Here is a 21,445-nt window from a genome sequence, read left to right as displayed (position 1 = left end):
GCTGCAATTCTCCTGATTCACTGGTTTAAAGTTTCATTCAAGTCAAGACTACAAACTGCTACCTATTACCTCATCTTTTTTATACTTTATGCAGGAGTGTAAGAGTTATACATATGATATTGTTCATACCTACATCATTCCCACAATATATATGTGTTTTTTAGTGTGAAATATTAATATTAAAGAAAAAAGGGGGGAAATAAAATGAAATAAATAACTGAATAATACATACATACACAAAGAAAAGAAAAAAAGAAAAGGAAGGACATTAACTCTTCCAACTCTTCAGGGTTGAAACCATCAGTATTGTTTAATTGTGGTTCACATAATTAATCCATTTATGCCACCGTTTCAAATGTTCCTGTTCTTGATTTGTGATTCTGAGAGTTATTCTTTCCATTTCTAACATACTGTTTACATTTGCCTTCCAGTTGTTAAATAGAGGTGGAGTAGGTTTTAGCCAGTTCCTTGTTATCTGTTTCATAGCTGCAATTCTAAGTATCTTATATAGATATCTGTCAGGGACGTTGTGCTTCATGGTCGACGCTTCACCTCTTAAATCCAATTTTTGCCACTCCTATAACTGAATAGTATCATGTATGTTTAATATAATGTATCATGTTATTATTTTCTCTTTCTGTAATTGTCTTTTCTTTTTATTGTGATTTTACAATAAAAAAATAACGGCGTCTTAACCCATTAAATCCAAACTGAAACCTTTTAATTTAATTGTGTAATTGCTGTGTTGTTCTGTTTTTTGTTCCTTATTTACAGCTTTCTATAAAAACAAAAGTCATAAAAATGCTTTTTTGTTGTTGTTGAATGTGTACTTGTTTTGTTTACAGTCAAAGTAAGCTAACTTAATTAACATTTTTGCCTTCAGTAGTGTAGATGGAGACATGAAAGGTAGTGATGTTGCAGTTATTTGTTATGAGATTTAACCATGAAGACAACAAGTCGACCCTGAAACATCTAGAAACACATCTGATTCATATCAGACCACCAAAATACAGAATATTTAGTGCATCAAAATAAATATATTTTGTGACTTCTTACGTTCTCTCCTTTTGCGTCTGAAAAAGATGATTAAATAGATGATGATGATGGTGAACCCAACCAGCATACATAGTGGTATGAAGTTGAACATCCATGTGAGATCCTCTACAAAAAAATGAAAGAATAAATAATTAAAACAACAAATGGTTTACAAGGACACTGTATTGTATTCTAATGCCGTTAGCTGATCCCATCTTTGATAATGCACTCTGAGGTGACCCAATACAGAAAAATAATAAACTCAAAGCTCATCATTTAGTCATTTAATGCTGTTAGAACATGTTTTGTAACTCCTATGAGGACATTGAGTACATTGTCATGTTCAGTAAAAACAGTAAGATGCATTAATAGTAGGGATGCACGATATCAGATTTTTTTGCAGATATCGATATAAGAACATATTTTTTTCCAGCTGGCTGAGGAGATTATTGTGCATGCAAGTATAGATTGTATTAAGTATGATCAAGAAGACTGGAGTTCAGGAGCTCAGCGTTAAAACTTTAATGAACTTGCCAAGTGGGTGCAGCAGTAGAGTTTTCTTTGAGTTTATTAGACAGACAGGATTAATGTGTAGGGTTTAATCTCTGGTCCACACTCCGGCAGAGGGTGGCAGTAATGCGCCTAATACGCTGGTTGCCAACTGCCATTATAAACCAAAAAGAAAAGTTTTTGTTTGTTTGTTTTTTCCAAACAGAGTGGTACATCCTCTCAGCCAAGTTCTTTTCTTATCTGTGCACCCGAAGATAGCAGCTCCTTCGCAGACTATTACATCCTGACGGTACTAATGTTTCCTCCGCAGGCTCCACATCACTCAAGCTGCCCGTCAGACCCGCTGCTTCATCCCACTTTAACCTGAATAACAAACCGGGGCTCGGTGCTCCGGTTGGAGAGCCGGGGCTAACGTTAGCATGGCCGGAGAGAAGCACAGCCAGCTAGCCTCCCAGCTAACGTTAGCCCCGGCTCTCCATGTGGATCCAACCGGAGCACCGAGTCCCGGTTTGTTATTCAGGTTAAAGTGGGAAGAAGCAGCGGGTCTGACGGGCAGCTGACTGAAGTGGAGCCTGCGGAGGAAACACCGGGATCATCAGGGTGAAACACCCCGTGGAGGGAAGCACAGTCAGGCGGCGGAGGAGAAGGCAACAAATCGGCAGAAAAGTTTTAATTCGGGCCGACACCGATGACGTGAAGATAATATCATGCATCCCTAATTAATAGTGCATAATAGTAGTGATGTTGCAGTTATTTGTTATGAGCTTTAACCACTAAGACAACAAGTCCACCCTGAAACATCCTTTTATGCAGATCCATGAAACATCTGGAGAGAATCTCTTGGTGTTGGTTGTGGTTGTGGATGTTTGCATGAGGATAGAAACTTCCTGTCTCTTAGCATGAAAATACATCATCAGGACTAATATTGTTGGTAGAATCACACTCTTGAAAGAACTTGAATATGTATGATGCACAACTAGATTAACATTATCAGTTAAATTTACATAAATATTAATATACCACACCTAAAGAAATATAAAGAATGTAAATTCAAGTCAAAGATTTGATTTATATCAAACCACCAAAATAGTTTATTTAATGCATCAAAATAAATACAATATTTTGTGACTTCTTACCATTTCTGCCTTTGTATATGAAATTGATGATGATGTTGCACACACCCGAAATACAAACTGTTGTTAACATGAACGTGAATCTCAGATCCCCTACAAAAAATGAAAGAATAAATAATTAAAACAACAAATTGTTTACAAGGACACTGTATTGTATTCTAATGTCGTTAGCTGATCCCATCTTTGATAATGCACTCTGAGGTGACCCAATACAGAAAAATAATAAACTCAAAGCTCATCATTTAGTCATTTAATGCTGTTAGAACATGTTTTGTAACTCCTATGAGGGCATTGAGTACATTGTCATGTTTAGTAAAAACAGTAAGATGCATTAATAGATAGATTAACATTATCAGTCACATTTACATAAATATTAATATACCACACCTAAAGAAATATAAAGAATGTAAATTCAAGTCAAAGATTTGATTTATATCAAACCACCAAAATACAGTTTATTTAATATGAGTGCATGATTCAGGAAATCTCACGATTCGATTCAAAATCAATTCTCAATTCAATACATTCATAGATTTGATTCTAGATTGATGTTTTGAGTTATTCTTTCCATTTGACTGCAGGAGACACTTTCATAGGTCTCAAAGAACAATGTAAAATATAAACATTTGCTATCAATGTCAACCCTGAGTCACATTTATTTTCCTTTAGTTCACTCAGTCAACAGGAAACCAAAGCAGCCCTGAGACAAAGAGTCAAATGAATACTTAATACAAAAATAAAAATGATTGCAAAGATAAACTGCTGAGGGCAAAACTTCAAATAATAACTTAAATTCATACTTCAAATAACAAAATCAAATAAACAATAGCTGCCTGTTACATTTAGCTGCAAAGTGTAAACCAGAAAACTGATAAAATTGGTCAAATTGATCACTATAAGATGATGATTATTATAACTGATTTTGTTTCTTTTTCTTAATTTCTCATGCAGATTACCATCTAATTGACGTTTGTATATTTATTACATGAATATAAAGTAATGAAACGGGCAGTTTCACTATTTACTGAATTTTATTTTCTGTTTCAAAATACAGAACAGCTGTTTAAACGCTTGTTTCACTGCTGCATCTTGTTGGCTTGTTTTTGGCAGTTTGTCATAAATTTCAAGGAGACGTTTTTCACTGAGATAAAATGACTTTCTCATTCTCGTCCTCAGAAAACCAGCTGGCAGTCTGACGAGTTGTACGCTGAGGCTGCGGGGGAGGGGGCTGCAGGGGGGCTGCAGCGAGAAAGTTGAACCAGAACCAACTTTTGGAGAAAAGTAACCTGTAATGCTGCACAACCCTGCATTATGACAAAAACATTACTGGGAAGAGAGGAAGAAAACTTCTCTTTGTTTGATAACGTTAAAAGTAAAGTTAGTCTTTGCTGACGGCTTCCCGACTCATTTCAAAAAGATGAGAGAGAGAGAAAGAGAAGCAGTGGTCGAGCGAGCTAGAGAGTGAATGAAGAGAGGGAGCGCTGGTAACCTTAGTGAGGAAGCTGGTGAATCAGATCAATAAAACATTATTTTCTGATTGTTTCACAGCGGTTACGTTCTAAAGCACAAACATCCCCACACACCTCTGCTCAACCCTGCAGCTGTGGTGGTGAGAAAGCTGATGAATGAGAGGAATAAAACGTTTTTTTCTGATTGTTTCACAGCAGTTACAAATAAATAAACCCACAACCGCACAAATCTGTGGGCGAAAACCGGCGCAGCGTCGTTGCACCATCTATGGGATTTAGCGAGCTAACTCATGTCAGGAAAAAATGGAAGACAGCGTTGTGGCAAGACTGAAAAATGTGAATCGATTCTGAATTGGCAGAGATAGAATCGTGATTCTTATGTAAATCGATTTTTTTGTGTACGCCTAATATTTAGTGTATCAAAATAAATACAATACTTTAAGATTTCTTACCTCTTATGGCTCTGTATAATGAATTGATGATGTTGAACACAACTGGAATACAAACTACTATTAAGATGAGCGTGTATCTCAGATACCCTACAAAAAAATGAAAGAATAAATAATTAAAACAACAAATAGTTACACTGTATTGTATTCTAATGTCGTTAGCTGATCCCATCTTTGATAATGAACTCTGAGGTGACCCAATACAGAAAAATAATAAATTCAAAGCTCGTCATTTAGTCATTTAATGTCTGTTAGAACATGTTTTGTAACTCCTATGAGGACATTGAGTACATTGTCATGTTTAGTAAAAACAGTAAGATGCATTAATACATTAAATGTGTTACAGCAGATATTTGTTGGTGTGATAACACATAATTTGGTGTTGAGGACACCTTCAGTAGTGTAGATGGAGACATGAAAGGCAGAGTCAAGTCAAAGATTAGATTTATATCAAACCACCAGAATACAGTATATTTAATGCATCAAAAATAAATACAATATCTTGTGACTTCTTACATTTTATGTCTTTGTATGTTAAATAGATGATGCTGATGATGCCCCCAACCAGAATCACTCCAAATACTGCTGTTAAGATGATCATCCATATCAGATACCCTACAAAAAATGAAAGAATAAATAATTAAAACAACAAATGGTTTACAAGGACACTGTATTGTATTCCAATGTCGTTAGCTGATCCCATCTTTGATAATGCACTCTGAGGTGACCCAATACAGAAAAATAATAAACTCAAAGCTCGTCATTTAGTCATTTAATGTCTGTTAAAACATGTTTTGTAACTCCTATGAGGACATTGAGTACATTGTCATGTTTAGTAAAAACAGTAAGATGCATTAATAGTGCATAATAGTAGTGATGTTGCAGTTATTTGTTATGAGCTTTAACCACTAAGACAACAAGTCGACCCTGAAACATCCTTTTATGCAGATTCATCAAACATCTGGAGAGAATCTCTTGGTGTTGGTTGTGATTGTGGATGTTTGCATGAGGATAGAAACTTCCTGTCTCTTAGCATGAAAATACATCATCAGGACTAATATTGTTGGTAGAATCACACTCTTGAAAGAACTTGAATATGTATGACGCACAACTAGATTAACATTATCAGTCAAATTTACAGAAATATTAATATACCACACCTAAAGACATATAAAGAATGTAAATTCAAGTCAAAGATTTGATTCATATCAAACCACCAAAATACAGAATATTTAATGCAGCAAAATAAATACAATATTTGTGACTTCTTACCATTTATGGCTTTGTACATCAAAATGATGATGTTGAACAAACCCGAAACACAAGGAACCACATAGATGAGATCCAATATCAGATAGACTACAAAAAAATGAGTGAATAAATAATTAAAACAATAAATGGTTTACAAGGACATTTATTCCAATGTTATTAGCTGATCCTGTCTTTGACAATGCACTCTGAGGTGACCCAATACAGAAAAATAATAATCTTGAAGCTGATCATTTGGGGCGACTGTTGCTCAGGAGGTAGAGCGGGTCGTCCAATAATCAGAAGATCAGCAGTTCAATTCCCAGCTCCTCCATTCCCCATGCCGATGTGTCATTGGGCAAGATACTTAAACCCAAATTGCTCCTGATGGCTGTTACATCAGTGTGTGAATGATAAGATTTCCTCTGATGGGCAGGTTGGGACCTTGCATGGTAGCCCCTGTACCCATTCAGCATATGAATGTGTGTGAATAAGTGAATGTGATTTGTAGTGTAAACGTACTTTAAGTGGTCGGAAGACCAGGAAGGCGCTATAAAAGTACAGTCCATTTACATTTACCATTTAGTCATTTAATGCTGTTAGAACATGTTTTGTAACTCCTATGAGGACATTGAGTACATTGTCATGTTTAGTAAAAACAGTAAGATGCATTAATAGTGCATAATAGTAGTGATGTTGCAGTTATTTGTTATGAGCTTTAACCACTAAGACAACAAATCGACCCTGAAACATCCTTTTATGCAGATTCATGAAACATCTGGAGAGAATCTCTTGGTGTTGGTTGTGGATGTTTGCATGAGGATAGAAACTTCCTGTCTCTTAGCATAAAAATACATCATCAGGACTAATATTGTTGGTAGAATCACACTCTTGAAAGAACTTGAATATGTATGATGCACAACTAGATTAACATTATCAGTTAAATTTACAGAAATATTAATATACCACACCTAAAGAAATATAAAGAATGTAAATTCAAGTCAAAGATTTCATTTATATCAAACCAAAATAAATAAATAAAATATTTTGTGACTTCTTACACCGTCTGAGTTTCTTCATTAAATAGATGCAGATGATGATGAACCCAACCAGAATCACTCCAACTACTGCTATTACGATGATCATCATTGTCAGATCCTCTACAAAAAATGAAAGAATAAATAATTAAAACAACAAATAGTTTACAAAGACATTGTATTGTATTCCAATGTTGTTAGCTGATCCATCTTTGATAATGCACTCTGAGGTGACTCAATACAGAAAAATAATAAACTCAAAGCTCGTCATTTAGTCATTTAATGCTGTTAGAACATGTTTTGTAACTCCTATGAGGGCATTGAGTACATTGTCATGTTTAGTAAAAACAGTAAGATGCATTAATAGTGCATAATAGTAGTGAGGCAACAAGTCGACCCTGAAACATCCTTTTATGCAGATCCATGAAACATCTGGAGAGAATCTCTTGGTGTTGGTTGTGGATGTTTGCAAGAGGATAGAAACTTCCTGTCTCTTAGCATGAAAATACATCATCAGGACTAATATTGTTGGTAGAATCACTTGAAAGAACTTGAATATGTATGATGCACAACTAGATTAACATTATCAGTCTAAATATTAATATACCACACCTAAAGAAATATAAAGAATGTAACTAACGTGCTACGGTAAGCGTAATGTGTCATTTCCGGTTGCCGACTGTATTCACTGATAGCGTTGTTGCTGCTCTCAATTCAGTTGATTTTGCTATATTTCTCATTACTGTGGATAAATGCTAGTTCTGTACAAACACTCTTAGCTCTTTCTTTCTTTTAGCGACCTTTCTCGCTAATCGCACAATTGTTGGTTATTTTAGCTCAGGAGCTAATATAGCAGCTAACTTAAGCTCAGCAGTTCGCGATGGCGTCTCTCTCTCCCTCTCCCGCTCTCTCTTGCTCGGTGTGTCTTATGTTTAGCTATTCCTCTGCCTCCTTTAGTGACAACGGTGAGTGTAATAAATTAAGTTTATTTGCAGTGCTGGAGACGAGGCTCAGTGAATTGGAAGCGCGACTCCGCACCATGGAAAACTAATCAGTAGCTAATGTAGTTAGCCAGCCCCCAGTATCCAGTGCGAGCCGACCTAGCGTAGCTCCTACTCCCCCGGTAGTTCCTGAGCAGCTCGGATGCCAGGGTGGCTGGGTGACTGTCAGAAGGAAGCATAGTCCTAAGCAGAAGCCCGCAGTTCACCACCAACCAGTCCGCGTTTCAAACAGGTTCTCCCCACTCAGCGACACACCCGCTGAGAAACAAACTCTGATTATTGGCAGCTCCATGGTGAGAAACATGAAGTTAGCGACACCAACAGCCATTGTCAGATGTATTCCTGGGGCCAGAGCGGGCGACATAGAATCACATTTAAAACTGCTGGTTAAGAATAAACGTAAGTATAGATTGTTAGTCATGTCGGCGATAACGACTCCCGATTACGCCAATCAGAGGTCACCAAAATTAATATTGAGTCGGTGTGTACGTATGCGAAGATAATGTCGGACTCCGTAGTTTTCTCTGAGCCGCTAATCTGACCGGTGATGACATGTACAGCCGCATGTCATCATTCAACCGCTGGCTGTCGAGGTGGTGTCCAGCAAACGATGTGGGCTTCATAGATAGTTTTCTGGGGAAAACCTGGTCTGGTTAGGAGAGACGGCATACATCCCACTTTGGATGGAGCTCCTCTCATATCTAGAAATATGGCTGAGTTTATTAGTAGACCAAAACCATGACAACCCAGAGTTGAGACCAGGAAGCAGAGCTGCAGTCCTACACGCTTCTCTGCGCTTCCATTAGAACAGTTACCCACCCAAAACCACATAGAGACTGTGTCTGTCCCCCGACCACTTAAATCAATTAAATCCAAAGTAAACAAAAGAAGAGTCATTCATAAAAATCTAAAACAAATTAACACCACGTCTGAAATTAAAAAAAAAAAAAAAAAAGGGAGAATTAAATGCGAACTCTTAAACATTAGATCACTATCATCTAAAGCTGTATTAGTAAACGATCTAATCTCAGATCATCATATTGATTTATTTTGTCTAACTGAAACCTGGCTGTCATGAAGAATATGTCAGCCTACATGAATCCACTCCCCCCAGTCATATTAATACTCACATTCCTCGAGACACTGGCCGAGGAGGAGGAGTCGCAGCCATCATCAACTCAATCCTTATTGTCAACTCTAGACCTACATTTAATTAATTATAACTCATTCGAAAGCCTTGTTCTTAATATCTCTCACCCAACCTAGAAAACTTTATAGCTATTTCTATGTGTTACAGTGTACCGTCCTCCTGGCTCATACTCTGGATTCTCAGAGTTTTTATCAAACTTAGTCCTTAATACAGATAAAGTAATTATAGTGGGTGACTTTAATATTCATGTGGATGTTGATAATGATAGTCTTATCACTGTGTTTAACTCATTATTAGACTCAATTGGCTTCTCTCAGACTGTAAATAAACCCACTCGCTGTCTTAATCACACCCTTGATCTTGTGCTGATTTACAGCATCGAAATTGAACATTTGATAGTTTTTCCATAAAATCCTATTTTATTAGACCATTACTTGATAACTTTTGAATTCCTATTACTGGATTACACACCATTAGACAAAAATGTCTTCACTAGATGTCTATCTGATAGTGCTGTAGCTAAATTTTATTGAATTCAGTGCTATGTCTCAATACTTCAGAGGACTCCTATGCTTATTTTTGTCCCTCCCAAATTGATTATCTTGATAATGCTGCAGGCTCACTGTGAATAACACTCGACTCCATCACCCCATTAAAAAGGAAAATAATAAAACATAAGAGGTTAGCTCCATGGTTTAACTCCCAAACCCACAAATTAAAGCAAACATTACAAAAATTGAAAGGATTTGGCGTTCCACCAAACTAAAAGAATCTGGCTTAGTCTGGCAGGATAGTCTTAAAACATATAGAAAGGCCCTCTGTAATATCAGAGCCGCCTACTCATCATTAATAGAAGAGAATAAAAACAGCCCTAGGTTCCTTTTCAGCACTTTGGCCAAGCTGATAAAGAGTCACAACTCTATTGATCTGTGTATTCCTATAGCTCTCAGTAGTAATGACTTCATGAGCTTTTTTAATGATAAAATTCTAACAGAGACAAAATTCAACAGTCTCTGCCCTCAACAGGCACCGATTTATCCACAAACACAGGAACCTTAGAAACAGCTGTAAATCCTGACATATATTTGGACTGTTTTTCTCAAATTGACCTTTTTGAATTAACTTCAACGATTTCTTCATCCAAACCTTCAACCTGTCTCTTAGACCCCATCCCAACTAAGCTGCTTAAGGAAGCCTTACCCTTAGTTAGCACTTCTTTACTAGATATGATCAATCTGTCTTTAGTAACAGGCTACGTACCACAGTCCTTTAAAGTAGCTGTAATTAAACCTCTTCTTAAGAAGCCTACTCTTGATTCAGGCATTTTAGCCAATAATAGACCCATATCTAACCTTCCATTTCTCTCTAAGATCCTTGAGAAAGCAGTCTCTAATCAGTTATGTAACTTTCTATATAACCATAGTGTATTTGAAGATTTTCAGTCAGGATTTAGAGCGCATCATAGCACAGAGACAGCACTGGTGAAAGTCACAAATGACCTCCTTACTGCATCAGACAAAGGATTTGTCTCTATACTTGTCCTGTTAGATCTTAGTGCTGCATTCGTCACAATTGATCATCAAGTCCTATTACAGAGACTGGAACATTTAAATGGCATTAAAGGAACTGCATTAAGCTGGTTTAAGTCCTATTTATCAGATTGATTTTAGTTTTTACATGTTAATGATGAATCCTCCGTGAAGGCAAAAGTTAGACATGGAGTTCCACAAGGTTGTGTGTTTGGACCAATACTCTTCACCTTATATATGCTTCCTTAAGGTAATATTATTAGGAAACACTCCATAAATTTTCATTGTTGTGCAGATGATATCCACATATATTTATCAATGAAGCCTGATGAAACCAATCAGTTAAACAAACTCCAAGCATGCCTTAAGGACATAAAGACCTGGATGACCTGCAATTTTCTGCTACTAAACTCAGATAAAACTGAAGTTATTGTGCTTGGCCCTAAACACCTTAGAAACACATTATCTAATGATAAAGCTACTCTGGATGGCATTACCCCGGCCTCCAGCACCACCGTAAGGAATCTGGGAGTTATCTTTGATCAGGATATGTCCTTTAACTCCCACATAACACACATTTCAAGGACTGCCTTCTTTCACTTACGTAATATCACAAAAATCAGGCACATCCTGTCCCAAAAAGATGCAGAAAAACTCGTCCACACATTTGTTACTTCTAGGCTGGATTATTGCAACTCATTATTATCAGGCTGCCCTAACAAGTCTCTAAAGACTCTCCAGCTGGTCCAGAACGCAGCTGCACGTGTTCTGACTAAAACTAGAAAAAGACATCATATTTCTCCCGTCTTAGCTTCGCTGCACTGGCTTCAAGTAAAACCGAGAATAGAATTTAAAATCCTTCTCCTCACATACAAAGCCCTTAATGGTCAGGCACCATCATATCTTGAAGAGCTCATAATACCGTATTATCCCACTAGAGCACTGCGCTCCCAGAATGCAGGCTTACTGGTGGTTCCTACAGTCTTTAAAAGTAGAATGGGAGGCAGAGCCTTCAGTTATCAGGCTCCTCTCCTGTGGAACCATCTTCCAGATTCGGTCCGGGGTGCAGACACCCTCTCTATGTTTAAGAGTGGGCTTAAAACTCTCCTTTTTGATAAAGCTTATAGTTATGGTGCTATAGGCCTAGACTGCCGGGGGACTTCCCATGATGCACTGAGCTCCTCTCTCCTCTTCTCCCTCTGTATGTATTCTTTTACCACTACTGCATGTTACTAACTTGACTTCTTCCCTGGAGTTCTTTGTGCTTTTTCATCCGCAGGAAACCCTATGGACCATGTTGACGTGGGGATGTCATTCTCCTCTCACTCTGCTCTCATTCTCCAGCTGTTCCTGCTGTTGTTGCTAGTCATATATCTATTGTTATTGTTGTTGTTGTTGTTCTGCTTCTCTGTCCCCACCCCCCCCATCCTCTTCTCTCTCTCTCAACCCAACCGGTCAAAGCAGATGGCCGCCCACCTAGAGCCGGGTTCTGCTTGAGGTTTCTTCCTGTTAAAAGGGAGTTTTTCCTCACCGCTGTCACCAAGTGCTTGATCATGGGGGGAATTGTTGGATCTCTCTCTATAAGTTAAAGAGTATGGTCTATACCTGCTCTATGTGAAAACTGCCCTGAGGTGACGTTTGCTGTGATTTGGTGCTATATAAATAAAATTGAATTGAATTTTAAATTCAAGATTTGATTTACATCAGATCAAAATAAATAAATGAAATATTTAGTGACTTCTTACCTTTTCCGCCTTCATATATTAAATTGATGATGATGTTGAATATATCCAGAAATAATACTGGTATTAACATGGACATCTTTTTCAGTTCCTCTGCATATGAGAAATAGTCTGCGGCTTTGTATTTCAAATAGAAGAAGATGACGCCGATGATGCCCCCAACCAGAATCACTGCAAATACTGCTATTAAGATGAACATCCATGTCAGATTCCCTACAAAAAATGAAAGAATAAATAATTAAAACAACAAATGTTTTATTCTTACTGTTTTTCTTTCAAGTCAAAGATTTGATTTATATCAGACCAAAATAAATAAATAAAATATTTTGTGACTTTTTACCTTCTCTGCCTTCAAAGTTTAAATCGGATATGAGGATGATGTTGAATACAACCAGAATACATACTAATATGTAGATGAACGTCCATTTCAAAACCCCTACAAAAAAATGAAAGAATAAATAATTAAAACAACAAATGGTTTACAAGGACACTGTATTGTATTCTAATGTCGTTAGCTGATCCCATCTTTGATAATGCACTCTGAGGTGACTCAATTGAGTACATTGTCATGTTTAGTAAAAACAGTAAGATGCATTAATAGTGCATAATAGTAGTGATGTTGCAGTTATTTGTTATGAGCTTTAACCACTAAGACAACAAGTCGACCCTGAAACATCCTTTTATGCTGATTCATCAAACATCTGGAGAGAATCTCTTGGTATTGGTTGTGGTTGTGGATGTTTGCATGAGGATAGAAACTTCCTGTCTCTTAGCATGAAAATACATCATCAGGACTAATATTGTTGGTAGAATCACACTCTTGAAAGAACTTGAATATGTATGATGCACAACTAGATTAACATTATCAGTCAAATTTACATAAATATTAATATACCACACCTAAAGAAATATAAAGAATGTAAATTCAAGTCAAAGATTTGATTTATATCAAACCACCAAAATACAGTATATTTAGTGCATCAAAATACAATATTTTGTGACTTCTTACGTGTTCTCCTTATGTGACTGAAATTGATGATGCCTTTGTGTCTGAAAGTGATGATGGTGATGCACACAGCCAGAAATAATATTGCTATGGCGATGAGCTGATTCCCTACAAAAAAAATGAAAGAATAAATAATTAAAACAACAAATGGTTTACAAGGACACTGTATTGTATTCTAATGTCGTTAGCTGATCCCATCTTTGATAATGCACTCTGAGGTGACCCAATACAGAAAAATAATAAACTCAAAGCTCGTCATTTAGTCATTTAATGCTGTTAGAACATGTTTTGTAACTCCTATGAGGACATTGAGTACATTGTCATATTTAGGAAAAACAGTAAGATGCATTAATACATTTAATGTGTTACAGCAGATATTTATTGGTGTGATAACTCACTTATAAAGGGGTTGAAGACTTTTTCACTGCTGATTTTGCTGACTGGGTTTTCAAACTCACAGCTCAACCAGCTCAACCACAGCTCCTTTTCCACCTAGAAATTGGGAGAAAAACAATATTAGCTGAAAACTCATAAACCAAACATACAATTTTTTTTAAGAGCTCACTTTGTCTTTTTACAGTCTGTCCAGATTATCAACAATAACATCAGAGACAACACAGTGATGTGGCTACTTAGTCATTTAGTCATCAGCTTTTCACTATATACGCTGTAATCCACTATTTAGCACGTCTGCAAAACTGAATTATCCAGTATAAATTATAGTATACTAGTATGATTTGGTAGAATACTTAAACCATGAGTCTCAATCTCGGCTGATATTTTGTGGCCCCCACCTTGATATGAAAGTTTAATGTTAGTGCGGCCCGCGAGTTTTATATGAATGGCACTTTACTGTGTTGTGTGTGGAAGGTCCCTTTATTGCACAAGCTGGAGCTGAACGAACCTGCCAATCACAGGGGTATATGGCTGTTTCACAACAACTATGCTATTTATACAGGAAGAATGTGCACTGAGAATGTGCGCACCTCACGCTAGATTGTGTCGTTATTTTTGCTACACAGCTTTCAGTAAAATTCAAAGGTGAATTATTAAACCTTATGAAAGCATCATTCTGTTTATTTCAGCATCATCTCTCTGTTAACGATCACTTCATTTTGTTTTGAAACACTTTGTAAAGTCCGTTTCAACACGAGCTCTATCAATAAATCATTTATCATTCTTCTGATGTTTAATAATGGTGACTGACACCTTACAGTGGTGACGGTTTGCAGAAAAATGTGATGAATTAGGGGTAAAGTCGTTTCAAACATCCACAGCAGCCGTGCGTAATGATCAGTTGTTGGAGAGCCTGTGCGTAATTCTCACTGAGGTCTGATGAGCGGAACGGACACAACTGTTGACGTACAAACAGAGGTTTAAAGACCTTTACATCCATTTTTGGCTCACTGTGACAGTAAATGAGGCTCGTGCATGTGATTCCACAATGTGTGACATTAAAAAAACAGAACCAGGTGTATCTGTGTCTTTATAAGTCTGGCAGATAATAATGTATGTGCATATTTCTGTCACATAATGCCAGGTTGTGAAGTGAATTAAAAGTTAATATATACGTTTTCATGAACACACATATGTTTATCCGACATGGATCATAAATACAGAGTGTAACAAAACACCGTACAGCTGATGCTGCTGTGCTACATGTCATATTTGATTTGACAACGCTGCTGCATCCATGGAGTTATTATAGAAAATAAAAGCCAATAAATAACGCCTCCATGGCTGCAAACCATGGAGGTGCAAATCATGGGATAATGGTGTCCCACTGTCCCTGCTTCATGTTCTCCACGTTTGCTCTGCAATGATGTGACATTCACAGACAAATTATTCAAAAAAATCTTTTGGGTGAATGAAACGTACTGAATCATTTGTGGAAAGAGATTTATTCTTCAAAACATTTTACTCCATAGTAAATGCCTTGCACAATAAACATTATAAAGATATTTCTTTATGATGCCATTTCTTTCACTTGTTTCTATGACGACATTTACAACAACAAAAGCACGACGGGTAATGAACAACCTGGTAGTAGTCGCCTTTTTTGCGCCTGCTAAGCTTTTTTTGTGGATACCTGATGCGGCCCAGACTCACCCAGACTCTGCCTCCAGCGGCCCCCAGGTCATTTGAGTTTGAGACCCCTGACTTAAACCTTGTTTGGGCAATCTCTAACATCTTTTTGATTTTTTCTTTGTATCACAAATAGATATAAAGTAATTAACAGAGAAACCTGTCAAGTTTTCTAATATCACATTTTTATCACATGTAAGACTGTATGGGAAACAAAAGAGATACAAAAACACTGTAATTGCCACATCTGGTGTATAGAGGACCAAAAGTGTCACCGAAATAGTAATAAAGCATTTTATTAATTAATATCTAATTGTACAATAAATATAGGGATTAATAAGTTAATTTATAAGTTAATTAATGTGATGCTTTATTACTATTGCCATGACACATGTGGACATAGTTTTAAAAATGTCTGAATGCTGAAGGTTTAAACTTGTAACAAAATATCTTTGAATGTTTTGTGAAACTACAACATTCATATAAAATATTAGATTATCTCAACAGCTGCCTGTTAATTGGATAAAAAAAAAAAGTCCAACCTTGTATCCAAATGCAGCTCTTGTTGTCACTTTTTATGACTTTACAGAGACAAGTCTGGCCCTTTCCATGATCTGATATCTTTATTTTCTGCAGGTTTGTTCATGTTGCTGTTCAGTTTATTTAATTATATATTGTTTATTTGCCAGAGACAATGCACAACACATTTAATATACCAGATATAGTTAAAGCTAATTTCAGAAATATTTGTCTGTTTAACTGTCTAAATATCCTAAACTGCACAGCCTGGATTCTGCCTCAGCTGGTCACCAACTGATGCCTGAATATGTGAATCAAGTTAAAAACTAGATTCTGGTTTATTCTTTCAACATGATTTATCTGTTACTGATGAGACACACAAACATCATTATCCTGTGTTTACCATTGTTATTTTGTGCTGCTTGGTTGAAGACCACGTTGTGGCACCTGATGTCCACCTGTAGGTGACTGGTTCAGCACCTGTGGTGTCGCCATTACAGGTGAAGACACAGTAGGTCCCAGTACACCATTCAGAGACGGTGGGTTTCGAGACAAGAGCTGATAGAAAACGAAACCAAAAAAATTTCCTTTGAATTTAGGGCCGTTTTGATAAACTAAGACAAACTTCACACACAATTCCTCCACTTACAGATAACCAGGAGTTGAGTCTTGCTGGTGACTTTGTTGTTGATCTCGACTGTGTAGCTGCCGCTGTCGTCTGGAGTCAGTCCTGTGATCGTCAGCGCTCCAGTTAAAGTGTTCAGTCTACCACGACCTGCAAAAATGCACAGGTTTAGCTTCTAAACAGGGATTTTTAGTCATCTTACAGCATGTTGTCAGCTAGAGCCACTTATTTCCAGTGTTGGTCACTTAAGAGTGGGCAGCTGGAGAAATATGCACTTTAAAATACTAAAAATGTTTGTAGAACAGCTGATTTTCATACAAGTCTTTATCTCTCTATATAAAGCAAGGAACTTCTGTATGTATGTATGTGGGTTTGTCCTTCGCGAGAAATATATAAAAATACCTCATAAATAATGCTGATAATGTTGATTCGCTTCTTCTTCTACCCATGGAGTCAACGAGCAGAAATACAGACAACACCACTCTGCCATTGCAAACCACATTGTGGTCGGAGGTGGTATTACATCAGTAGTGATAATGACTTGAAAATGTTTAAGAGACTTAGGGCCCTATTTTAATGTTCTAAGCGCACAGTCTGAAGCGCATGGCGCAAGTGCATTTAGGGTTGTACTTAGTACAATCAGAGTGTCATCTCTGATTCCCTTTAATAGCCTGGTGCACTTGCAGCTTGGCGAATTGCTATTATAATGGCGCATTTGCTAAGTAGTAAGAATGAGCACTTCTCTGCAGAGGAAACGGATCTGCTTGTGCATGAAGTGAAAGTGCACAATCCATAACGAGCACACTGACCCCTGCTGCTCATGGACCCTCCCATGGCCCCAGACCACCAGTTTAACCAGGTTTATTATTTTAGTTACAGCTTTGGTTTCTTTAAAATCGTTATGTTCAGTCATGGAGTAACAAATAAAATCAGCAGGGTTTTAACTGCTGAAAGTATGGAAACCTGATCACTGTAATCTCAAAAATGTTAAAGAATATTTGTTAAATATTGTTCAGAAATTAAATCATTTTAATTATGTAAAAAATCATCATACACAGTTGTCAGGACTTTCTAAGGTTCTGATCCTGCTGCTGGCAGCAGCTAGAAGCTGTCCAGATTTATTTCCTTCTTTAGTTGAATCATTGTTTTCACCTCATTTATTTCCTCATGTGTTCCTCATGTCATCATTTATTGATGAAGCAGGAAAGTCGATCTGTGTTTGATCTGTTGTTGATATCTGTTTGCTGGGTCTTGACAGACACCTTCAACCTGACAGATCTGATTAAATACCTCCATGTATTGCCTCGATTTAGTCAAACAATTAGACAATTTCATCTGTCATTACTGTGATTCTGCTAATTCTGATAAATATTCTGACTAGCCAGTATCACGTGTATTTTTTAAAAATATGTTAATATACACAATAATAATCATTCACATTGTAATCCTTTTATTTGTTATCTTTTGCATGTTTATGCACTGCTGCGCGTCCATGTGTGTAACAAGCAGAGTGTACATTGTGCACCCGCCTGTAGGCGCATATTACTATCCTGATAACACTTAAAATAACAGTGAAACACTGCGCCATTGACTTCAGACCAGGTTTCTGTTGGTCAATCACGCAATCGCTTTCTGCTGCCTCAAGATAGCAATGCACCTGACCACACCTTATTTTAGGACCAACACACCCATGGGCGCTCAGATGGGCACAAGTGCATTTGCTATACCCGTTGTGATAAGAACTACCAGAGAATGAATTGAAAAAGTTTTTATTTTTTTATTCCTGTTCTTCACACACGGAAACTTTGTATGTTTGTTCAACACAAAGTGCAGGATGTCTCAGGCACGTTTTGAACAGGCACTACAGTTCATCCAATCAGCTTCAGTCTCCAGATATCCCTCATGTGAGGCATTTAGGGAGCGTTGGGAAATTGTAGCATCTACCAATAGCCTGCATCAGAGGTGTTTAGTAGTCGGGCATAACTCTCTCTGGGTATTGAGAAATCTGCCTGTTCTGAACATGCACATTTTGAACAGGCACTGCACTAGTAACCCTAATTCTATTCATTTGCCCATTATGTAATTAAGGTATTTAATTGGGTTTCACAGGGATAATGAATGAATAAATCTATAGATTGCATCATATTCAGATATTTTGGGATTATCTGCATAAAGTGAACCTTACTTAACAGTACACCTTTACTAGGCCTTAATATTTTAATTTTAAGGTGTACATTTAAGGATTACATTACAGTAATTGTATTTGTCAAACTTAATGTCTTATACTTCTTTAAAAAAAAAAAAAACTTAATCCATGCAGAAAATACTGTATTGTAATAAAATTCATTAATTTAGCCAAAATCTGGGATAAACCTATTAAATATTGTAAAAGAATTCCTTAAAATATGATTAATTTACAACAGAAAATATTTAGACTACTAATTTAAACCAAAATCTCAACCTAAATGTATCAAAATCTTCAAACTAATGTATAAAATCATTGATCTCTGGCTACCAAACAGCTTGATTCAGATTAAAGTGGTACCTTTGAAGTGTTGGGAGGAGAAAGTCTCGCCTCCATCCCACGCCATGGCAAGATCAGGTCCATGTTTCCACACTATGCTGGTGATGACATACTCTTCAGAGTCTGCTGTGAGAACAGCTTCGTCACCTATTTCCACATAGAGTGGTTCTTCAGCAAAATAAAATGAATTAAATACAAGTGAATGCAAATTTCTCTGTTTAATTTCTAAAATGTATTTTTTCTTTAATCAAGTGTGTCCTGCTCTAGTTTTAGTAAAAACTAAGTAAAAAGTAAAGTACAAAGGACAATATTTTCCTCTAAAATGTAGTGGAGCATAAAGTAACATAAAATAGAAATACTCAAAATAACAAGCAGTAAAACTTTACTTAAAGCCTCCTGTTTAGCATTTACAGCAGTATTTAACATTTAACACACTATGATGTTGTTTTTTTTAGCAAATATAAGTGTTTGTTAATGTATTTGTCAATGATTGTAACTCCTCATGTGGGATCCATAACTGTAATCAGATAAAGACAATTTAGTAAAACAGTTATAATAATATAAAATATGTCTTCATAGGAGAAGTTATAATCGCTGACAAATACTGTACATTAATAAACACTTAAAGGACAGGTTAACAGTTTTTACACTGTGTCTTAAAACAACAGTCAGGTGTCCATATGAACAGTGAAAGAGGTTTTCCTCTTTGACTTAAAGTGTTACCCAAGCACCTCAGCTAATGTCCACCACTGATTCTAGTCTACTTCTAAATTTAGGGGACAAATATCCCTTTAAAACTCTTTACAAATACCTTATGACCCCTCATCACATCACTATTCCTTAAACCAGATTTATAAAACTGTTCACAGCCAAATATTCACAGTTATGATAGACTTCAAATATACATTTCCTGGTTCCACAGTTCATGTAAATGTGTACATTGTACATTGTCATGTTTAGGAAAAACAGTAAGATACATTAATACATTAAATGTGTTACAGCAGATATTTGTTGGTGTGATAACTCACTTTCCATGAAGGGGTTGAAGACTATTTCACTGCTGATGAAGCTGACTGGGTTTTCAAACGCACAGCTGAACCACAGCTCATTGTTTTCCTAAAAATTGGAAGAAAAACAATATTAGCTGAAAGTTTATAAACCAAACATACAGATTTTTTGAGGAGCTCACTTTGTCTTTTTACAGTTTGTCCAGATTATCAACAATAAGCTGGTCACCAACTGATGCCTGAATATGTGAATCAATTTAAAGACTAGATTCTGGTTTATTCTTGCAACATGATTTATCTGTTACTGATGAGACACACAAACATCATAATCCTGCGTTTACCTTTGTTATATTGTGCTCCTTGGTTGAAGACCATGTTGTGACATCTGATGTCCACCAGTAGGTGACCAGTTCAACACCTGTGGTGTTGCCATTACAGGTGAGGACACAGTAGGTCATCTCAGGTTCACACCATAAGGAGAGGGTGGGTTTAGAGACAGGAGCTGATAGAAAACAAAACAAAAAGACATTTCCTTTGAATTTAGGGCCGTTTTGATAAACTAAGACAAACTTCATACACAATTCCTCCACTTACAGATAACCAGGAGTTGAGTCTTGCTGGTGACTTTGTTGTTGATCTCTACTGTGTAGTTGCCGCTGTCGTCAGGAGTCAGTCCTGTGATCGTCAGCGCTCCAGTTGAAATGTTCAGCGAACCACGATCTGCAAAAACGCACAAGTTTAGCTTCTAAACAGGGATTTTTTTTTTTACACTATGTTGTCAACTAGAGTCACTTATTTCCAGTGTTGGTCATTTAAGAGTGGGCAGCTGGAAAAATATGCACTTTAAAACACTAAAAATGTTTGTAGAACAGCTGATTTTCATACAAAAAATCTCTAGTTTTGATTTCCCACAAAAAAGCAAGTGAATCCCTTTTTTATAACCATAATTCTATTAATTTACCCATTGATAATTATGTAATTAAGGTATTTAATTGGGTTTTACAGGGATAATGAATGAATAAATCTTTGGATTGCAACATATTCAGTTATTTCGGGATAATCTGCACAATTTAAGAGCTTTTCTGACCAAAACACATTAAAGTGAACCTTATTTAACAGTATATCTTTAAAGGGCCTCAATACTTTACTAAAGGTGAAAATTCAGGGTCAGTATTAGTTGTATTTGTCAAATTGAATGGGTTATACTCCTTCAAAAAAAACTCAATTCATGCAGAAAACACATTCAAAACCCATCTATTATAATATAATCCATTAATTGAGAAAATATTAACAACCCTAATTTAAACCAAAATCTCAACCTAAATGTATCAAAATCTTCAAACTAATGTATAAAATCATTGATCTCTGGCTACCAA

The 21,445-nt window shown here is 36.5% G+C and overlaps 2 protein-coding genes across 2 annotated transcripts in view; both read right to left on the bottom strand.

Moving 5' to 3' along the window:
* Window positions 1-21,445, bottom strand: part of LOC137177281 (uncharacterized) — a 227,594-nt gene that overhangs the window by 126,939 nt on the left and 79,210 nt on the right. The window lies entirely within an intron of this gene.
* Window positions 4,571-20,565, bottom strand: LOC137177284 (uncharacterized). The gene is made up of 10 exons (XM_067583471.1): window positions 20,411-20,565; window positions 13,708-13,801; window positions 13,313-13,417; window positions 12,644-12,739; window positions 12,307-12,516; window positions 6,906-7,004; window positions 5,869-5,955; window positions 5,113-5,211; window positions 4,968-4,988; window positions 4,571-4,686 (listed from the first exon to the last, which is right to left on the bottom strand). Exons 1-10 carry the CDS (start codon window positions 20,525-20,527, stop codon window positions 4,586-4,588), a joined length of 1,029 nt encoding a protein of 342 aa, XP_067439572.1. The 5' UTR covers window positions 20,528-20,565; the 3' UTR covers window positions 4,571-4,585.

The sequence above is a fragment of the Thunnus thynnus genome, chromosome 24 (assembly GCF_963924715.1).
Source record: "Thunnus thynnus chromosome 24, fThuThy2.1, whole genome shotgun sequence".
Classification (NCBI taxonomy): domain Eukaryota; kingdom Metazoa; phylum Chordata; class Actinopteri; order Scombriformes; family Scombridae; genus Thunnus; species Thunnus thynnus.
Note: the sequence above shows the minus strand (reverse complement) of the source record. Positions and strands in the feature narration are given on the sequence as shown.